Source organism: Melanerpes formicivorus, unplaced genomic scaffold (genome assembly GCF_026170545.1).
Source record: "Melanerpes formicivorus ecotype bairdi unplaced genomic scaffold, bMelFor1.0.p_v2 SCAF_103, whole genome shotgun sequence".
Classification (NCBI taxonomy): Eukaryota; Metazoa; Chordata; class Aves; order Piciformes; family Picidae; genus Melanerpes; species Melanerpes formicivorus.
In genome coordinates this window covers 1,157,778-1,165,807 of record NW_027142455.1, presented here as the reverse complement: position 1 = coordinate 1,165,807, position 8,030 = coordinate 1,157,778, and the positions used below count along the sequence as shown (strand labels likewise).

The window sequence follows — 8,030 nt, the reverse complement described above, 5'->3', positions numbered from 1 at the left end:
GAAATGGGACCATGGCCAGTGCCAGGCCTTTCCCTTGCCCCCAACCCAGGAGGTGCTTAGAATGGTAGATTCAGGCTTGATGGGGTGGTCAATAACTGATCACTTCCAATCACCCCCCCCCCAGAGCTCTGTCTGCAGGCAGTGGGGCAGGAGCCCTTGGTGCTGGGAGCTCTGTTTCCTCTGCAGATGAAAGGCCTCAGGACTAGGGCTGACAGCAGGAGAAAGGCAGCAGCCTGCTTGCTGGTGCCCAGCTCTGTTGCCTGGGTACCAAGCACAGTAGCTCCATTCTGCTCCCTGCCAGGGCCCTCTCACTGCAGGCTGTGTTTCATTGCACTCCACAACCACCAGGGCCATCGATTCAGCTCTGCTGGAGTGCTCCAGTTGCTGCTTCACGTGGAGCCAGGCTGGCACCAGAGCCAGCCCTGCCTGTGTGCCCAGGAGCTGGCCCCAGGAGCACTGGGGGGAGGTCTGAGCTCTTCAAGGCCTCATTGTCCTGCAAGGCACAGCAGCAGTGCTGCTCCTACCTGCCTGCTCCTCTGCCAGCACAGGGCAGGGCAGGGCTGTGCTGCCTGGCAGCTCCCTGGCACTGGGGAGATGCCAGCAGCAGGACCTGGTGACTCCTGGGTTTGCTGACCCTGACAAGTGGTGGTGACTCTGCAAGGGTTTGGCACTGGAGCAGGGCAGAGTCAGGTTGGAGCTCAGGAGGAAGTTGTGCCCAGGGAGGCTGGGGAGACTCTGTCCCAGGCTGCCCAGGGAGGTGGTTGAGGCTCCATCCCTGGAGCCATTCAGGCTCAGCCTGGCTGTGTCCCTGGGCAGCCTGCTCTGGGCTCTGGCTGGAGCTGTCCCTGCCCATGGCAGGGGGTGGCACAGGATGCCCCTGGAGGCTCCCTCCCAGCCTGATGCAATCTGTGAAGCTGAGTTTTGTCTGAAGCCAGGGGATACCCCCAGGCTGTGCCAGCTATGCACTGAGTGCCCCCAGAGAGGAGCTGCCTGGGCAGCCAAGGGCCAGACTCCTTTGCAAGGTGGTTTTGCCGTGGGTTAGGCTCTGCAGCTCTCACACCAGCAGTCTCCTTGGCAGCAGCTCAGCACAGGTGCCCCACCAGCAGCTTGGGAGGCAGCGTGGAGCCCCAGGCCCTGAGTTCCTGCAGTGGAAATGAAGGGCAGCAGGCTGGAGCCAGCTGAGGCACCAGCTGTGCTGAGAACCAGCTGAGGGGAGGAGTGCTCAGGACACTGCCTGCAGGGAAACCAAACCAGATTCACTTCAGAGAGCTATGGCCAGAGACCCAAGAAAGCTTTCCTGACTGTGAGGATGCTCTCCCAAGGCCATGGCACTCCACAAGTGCTGATGCACCTCAGGAGCTGCCTGTGGCTGGGAGCAAGAGGAGACTCTGAGCACTTCCTATTGGTCTGCTCCAAGTGCTCAAATAAAAATCCAAGAACTTGCCCTTAGTAGGCAAACCCCCAACCCCCCAAAGCCACAGCAGGAAGTGCCCAGGCCCTGCTCTATGCTCCCTGGGTCTGACTTAGCCCTGTCCCCAGGAAGCCACCCACACAACTGCAGGGCAAGGCCATCCCCTGAGGCAAGAGGCACAGGATGGAGCAGGGAGAATGCTTTGCTTTAGGCCTTTCACAGAACCCCCACAGAATGAGGGGGCTGGAAGGGACCCCTGGAGCTCACCCAGCCCAGCCCCTGCCCCAGCAGGGCACCCCCAGCAGCTTGCCCAGCAGCACAATGCCCAGGGGGGGTTGGAAGCTCTCCACACCAGGAGACTCCACAACCTCTCTGGGCAGCCTGCTCCAGGCCTCCAGCAGCCTCACACCAAACAACTTTCTCCTCCTGCTCAGCTCCAACCTCCTGGCTGCCACTCTGTGCCCCTTGCTGTCCCTTGTGCTGGCCCTGGGCACCACTCAGCAGAGCCTGGCCCCAGCCTCTTGCCCCCCACAGCTCCTTTAGCTCTTGCTGAGCATTGCTCAGCTGCCCTCTGGGGCTGCTCTGCTGCAGGCTCTCAGCCCCAGGGCTCTCAGCCTTTGCTGCTCCCAGAGCTGCTCCAGGCCCCTCAGCAGCTCTGCAGCCTCCCCTGGGCTCTTTCCAGCAGTTCTCTGTCCCTCTGGGACTGGGAAGCCCAGACCTGGACCCAGTGCTCCAGACCTCAAGCTTCTCTTTCCCCCTCACTCAGCAGTCACAGCAGCAGTGGTGGAGCACAGCTTAGTCTCCTTTCAGGTCTTTAACAAAAGCCACCTCAGCTTCACCTCTGATGTAACCTTTCAGTCCAGTCACTGCTACTGAACCTCCTTCCCTCCTTGCTGCTGAGAACCTCCAAGTGTAACAGAGGACTCCATCTGCCTGGGCTCCTGGAGAGCCTGAACTTGCCCTTGGAGTGCAGATCAAGGCTTCCTACAGAGCTAAGCCCCCTGCTGTGGCTGCAAAGAGCCCTTGGATCTGTTTCCTTCCACCCCTCCCATCTCCATGGCCATTCCCACTGGGTTCATAGATTCATAGGTTGGAAGGGACCATCCAGGGCAAGCACAGAGCTTAAGTAAGGCTCTCCTCTGTGCAAGGTTCCTGCTCAGTGGAGCCTGCAGCAGTGCCCAGGCTGTTCAGCACACAAAGCCTTCAGCTTGCAGTGGGGAGAGCCTGGCCCAGGCTGCCCAGAGGTGGAGCTGCCCCATGGCTGGCAGCAGTGCAGGGCAGGTTGTGTGGGGCTGGGAGCAGCCTGCTCTGGCTGGGGCTGTCCCTGGGGGCTGCAGGGGACTGCACTGAATGACCTTAAAGTTCCCTCCCAGCCCATTCTGTGCTCTGCTGAGTCAGCAAACCCCAAATGCTGCTAACCTCCACCTTTGGTTTCAGAGCAGCCACTAGGGCCAAGTGCTGAAACCTGACTCTCTTTCCTCCTCAAACTCCTCACGCACTGCTCTTCAGCTTTCCTTGTTCATCACTGCCCTACCCACACCTTCCACCCCACACCTCAGCACCCAGTGACACAAAGACATGAAGCAGAAGGCAGCTCAGAGAGCTCAAGAGTCCCAGAATGGGCTGGGAGCTCCAGAGCTCAGCCAGTCCAAGCCCTGCACCCAGCAGGGACATCCTCCACTGGAGCAGGCTGCCCAGAGCCCTCTGCAGCCTCCCCTGGAACAGCTCCAGGGATGGAGCCTCAGCCACCTCCCTGGGCAGCCTGCTGCAGGGTTCCAGCAGCCTCCTGGGGCAGAACTTGTTCCTCACATCCAATCTCCATCTGCTCTGAAGCCATTGCCCCTGCTCCTGCCTTAGCAAACAGCCTCTCTGCAAGCTTAGGGCCTGCTTGGGAAGGTAAGGAGAAGCACTTCCAGCAGAAGGAAGGCCAGGAGCAGGTAGGAGGAAGAGTGCAGGAGAGCAAGGGGGCTGGGTTGAAGTGCTTTATATTGATTATAAAGTCTAATGATTGCCTGGATGGAAGAGGATCCTCTCAAGCCCAGAGCTCTTTTCTCCTTCTTTTTGAGAGGTTCTACTAGACAAGGAACTGCTGCCCAGGGTGGCTGCCTGGAACAGGATCTGCTCCACAAGGGGGAGAGGGTAGGCTTAGATGTTTATTCTTTATCATACAGTGTTAGAAAGCACAAAGAACATTCCAAAGAAACAAGCTCCCCAGCTCTGCAGAGGGGGCAGGGATTAGACTCAGGTTTCTCTGTACACAGGCTTGTTCCTTGCAAGATGCTCCACTCCTCTGGCTTGCTGGAATGTGAGGAAGGGGAAGCCCTGGGAGCCCTGGGGTGGGGGGCAGGACAGCCCTTTGCTGACCTGTTCTCCACAGCCTTTGGCTGCTTCCAGCCAGCCCCTGTGGCAAGAGGAGAGGGGAGCTGTGCTGCAAGCACAGCTGGCTGCCACTGCCAAGCCAGGCATCTGGGGAGCAATTCAAGGCACTCTTTCCAGTGCTGCCAGCCCACAGGAGCCCCTGTGCAGGACAGAGCAGTGTAAGAGACAAACCAAACCAAACAACAGAAGCATGTTCCTGAAGGACAGGGGATGAGAAGCTCCTTCAGAAGGTCCAGTTGCAGGTTGCTTCACACTTGCCAGGCACACCAGCTTGAGAGAAACATTCATGTGTGTGGGGTGACCCCTGCAGCACTCTGCTCCCAGGGCTTCAGTTGCTCCCAGGGCCAAGTGGTCTAACTTAGCAGCAGCTTTGAAGATAGTGTTCAAGGGGCATCTGGAGCCTAATCTCACAGTAAGGTTTGAAGCCTACTTCACAGCTTTAGCAGTTGTCTCCTTTGCTTTTAGGAGAGAAGGTGTCCACAGCAGGTCATCTTTCCCAACACCACCCCCAGCAGATGGACTCCCAGTAACACTGCTTGCTCTGGTGCAGGTGGTGCTGCCCCTTGGCTGGCAGCTGCCCCAGGATGCAGAACACCTTCTAGAGCACAAAAGCAAAAGAGTTAAAGATATTGCACTGCTGGAGTTGAACTTTTGCCTCCCAGGCTCACTCCAGGTGTTTAGGAAACTGTACAGGAGTCCTTTCTGACCAGTCCCCAGCACACTCCAGCTGCACCCCAAGGGGCTGGAGGTACAGTAGCCTAAGCACAGTTCTGGCCAGCAGCCCTCTTTGCACAGTAGCCAACAGGCTGCTCCTCCACAGTCAGACCTTCAGCTTCCTCTTCTGATCAAAGTAGGCATCGAACCTGGACTGTGCATACTCCTGGGGAGAGAAGGGACACTCAGCACAGGGCACAGCTGCCATCAGCTCAGCACAGAACAAAGCTATCAGCTGTGCTCCCACCCCCAGGGCAGCAGCTCCCTGCAGTAATTGGCTCTGCTGGGGCAGGACAACCTGGACACCCTCTCTCCAGAGGTGCCAGAACATTTCCTCCAGGCTCATTTCAGGCCTAACCCCATTAGCACTGCCAGCATGGCATTAAAAACAGCAACTGCAGTGGAAAGGAAGGTTTCTGCAAGGCTGCCTGCAGGCTGCCAGGACCTGCAAGCTACCCCAGCACACTAAAATGTACCAAGAGTTGGAAGAAGTTCTTCACCATGAGAGCGAGGAGACCCTGGCACAGGCTGCCCAGGGAGGCTGTGGATTCCTCCTCCCCAGAGGTGTTCCAGGCCAGGCCTGGAGCAACCTGGGCTGGTGGGAGGTGTCCCTGCCCATGCAGGGGCTTGGAACTGGATGGAGTTTTAAGCTCCCTTCCAAGCCAACCCACTCTGCTCTCCCAGCAGCAGCTCCCTGCCCTGGCTGCTGCTGCACACTGGATACCTCTCCTGCACTCTGCCTGCTCAGGTCCCCAGTTCACAGCTGCTGCCTGCCAGCTTCCCCTGCTCCTCTCCTGCAGAGCACCCTCCCCCTGCCCAGCCTGACCCAAGGCAGGAGCTCCCCTGCCCAGCAGGATGAGCTGCTCAAGTTCACCCTTCAGATGCTCTGCATATGAAGGAAAGGGAACAAACTGAGTTTCTGGGGTTTGACTTGGAGGGGCAGGGGCTGTGAGAGGCCATGTCAGTGACTCAGGAGCAGGCACTGCTGCTTACACCAAGGGACTGCTAACCAACTCACCAGGTAGCCAAACTCAATGGAGGAGATCTTGGCTTGAATAATAGACCAGAGGCCCCAGAAGAAGTGTGATGCAAGGGCAAACCTGAAAGGACAAAGCTGTGTTTACTGAAATCCCCAGCTCAGAGAAATCTCAGCTCCATGACCTGCTGGGAGAGCATTCCCCAGCCTGGGAATGGCCACCCCCTTTCCTGCAAGCATGGTATCACAAACCCCCTCCCCCTCACTCCCCAGGCAGCAGTGTTTTGTCTGCCCCTCTCATCCTGTACACCACACAACTGACACTGACCATGGACAGGCTGCAGAGCTGGGCCCAAGCCAACCTCCGGCAGCTCAGCAAGGCCAAGGCCAAGGTCCTGCACCTGGGGCAGGGCAATCCCAGCACAGAGCCAGGCTGGGAGAGGAGTGGCTGAGAGCAGCCTGCAGGAGAAGGCCTTGGGGTTGTCAGTTGGTGACAAACTCCCCAGGAGCCAGCAGTGGTCCCTGGCAGCCCAGAGCCAGCTGAGTGCTGAGCTGCAGCCAGAGCAGGGAGAGCAGCAGCACAGGGAGGGGATTCTGCCCCTCTGCTCTGCTCTGCTCAGCCCCCACCTGCAGCACTGCCTCCACCTCTGGGGCCCCAGCACAAGGAGGACCTGGAGCTGCTGGAGAGGCTCCAGAGGAGGCCACCAAGGTGATCACAGGACTGGAGCACTTCTGCTGTGGGGCCAGGCTGGGAGAGTTGGGGCTGTGCAGCCTGCAGAAGAGAAGGCTCCAGGGAGACTTTAGAGCTGCCTGCCAGGACCTGAAGGGCTCCAGGAGAGCTGGGGAGGGACTCTGGACAGGGGCTGAGGAACAATGGCTTTGAGCTGGGAGAGAGGAGACAGAGTGGAGAGGAGGAAGGAATTCTAGGCAGTGAGGCTGGGGAGACTCTGGCACAGGCTGCCCAGGGAGGCTGTGGCTGCCTCCTGCCTGGAGGGGTTCAGGGCCAGGCTGGATGAGGCCCTGAGCAGCCTGTGCTGGTGGGAGGTGTCCCTGCCCATGGCAGGGGGCTGGAGCTGGCTGAGCTCTGAGCTCCCCTCTAACCAGCAACCCTTCTATGAATCCATGAGCAGACCAATCTCTTCTCTCCCTTGGCTGAAGCTCCTGCAGGCAGTGAGGCACACAGCAGTGGACATCACCTCAGCAGTGCCAAGGCACTTTGCAGGCCAAGTTACCTGTTGACTTCTATTAACACCTCCTCTTCTAGCTTGGACTTCTCTTCATTGCTCAGGTCCTCAAAGCCATGGTGGAATGCAGACAGGTAACTGGAGATGAAATGAAGCTAGAAGGCAAACAAACAGTCACAGCTCTGCTCAGGGCATGTTTGCTGCTCTCAGCACTGGGCAGGACTTGTAATGGAGTGAATCACTGTCAGCTCAGACACTGACAGTGCTGGGCTCAGCTGGCAGCTACATGCTGCTGCTACTAAGTGCTTGGAAGCCTGGCTTAAGGGAAGCCATAATGTTAGGACAGGCTGTGACACTTGGACACTGCCAACTGCTGTCCCAGCTGCAGCCCACAAGTGCTGCTCCTCCTGTGCTGCAGAGCTCTGTGGCACTTAGTCACTACTCCAGCCTGAGCACCTGGGATGTGGTTTTGACAGCAAAGTTGGTCAGGAAGCCATGGAACTGAAGTTTGAATAGAACTGGAGCAGAGAGTTGAAGACATCTCACAGTGCCCCATAATGAACACCCACTCCTGGCCTATGCCTTAGGTGCCTACCTGCTGCTTCTTTGAAGGGTATTTGAGAGCAGTGGCTTTGAAGAAGGGGTACTTCTCATATGTGTAGTCATACATCCACTCACAGAAGTGATTCCCAATGTCAAACCCTCTGAAACAGAGCAGATCAAGCACCTCAGCATCTGCACACCAGCAGCCTTTGGCTTAAGCAGAGCACAAATCAGGTTTAGAAGTGTGAGGCTGCTTGCAGCTGCTGCAGGTTTGCTGCAGAAAGCAGACCACTGAGGAGTGGAACAAAGCCTCCTTGCAAGTTCAAACCAGCACAGGGGGGCTACCAGCCCCCTGCAAATGCTGCTCTGTGCTCCCAAGGTTTGCACCACTGGAGACAGCAAACCCTTGAGCACAGAGCAGAGCTCAGCACCAGGCAGGCACACCTCTGATGTGAGCACTGCTGCAGGCCAGGAGGTCACAAAGCACTCAGCACCTCCCACTGCTCCAGGATGGAACTCAGGGCTCCAGGGCTGCTCACATTGAGCTAATGTTCAATGAGGCCAAGGGCTGCACACACTTAGGGCAGCCTTAAACACAGCTGCTGGGTGACTGAGTAGGAAGAGAAAGCACACAGAGCAAACCCTAGGATGGCTTTGAGCTGCACAGGTGAGAAAGCCACATGAAGGGGAAGCAGCAAACTCACCCTGCAGAGGCACACAGCCAACCATTCCCCTCAGCTCCCCACTACAGACAGCCCTGGACACACAAGCAGGAAGCCATGTGAGCAGAAGAGGCCTCAAGGGCAGCCCACCCAAGAGCTCC

At 57.9% G+C, this 8,030-nt stretch overlaps 1 protein-coding gene across 2 annotated transcripts in view; it reads right to left on the bottom strand.

The window, feature by feature from the left end:
- Nucleotides 1–3,546: 3,546 nt before the first annotated feature.
- Nucleotides 3,547–8,030, bottom strand: part of CHKA (choline kinase alpha) — a 28,347-nt gene continuing 23,863 nt past the window's right edge. For both annotated transcript variants that reach the window (XM_068166685.1, XM_068166686.1), the window contains 4 exons: nt 7,260–7,368; nt 6,713–6,819; nt 5,523–5,604; nt 3,547–4,670 (listed from right to left, as the gene is read on the bottom strand). In XM_068166685.1, the coding sequence (XP_068022786.1) occupies nt 4,611–4,670; nt 5,523–5,604; nt 6,713–6,819; nt 7,260–7,368 (358 nt within the window). In that variant the 3' untranslated portion in view covers nt 3,547–4,610. The remainder of the gene's footprint in view (nt 4,671–5,522; nt 5,605–6,712; nt 6,820–7,259; nt 7,369–8,030) is intronic.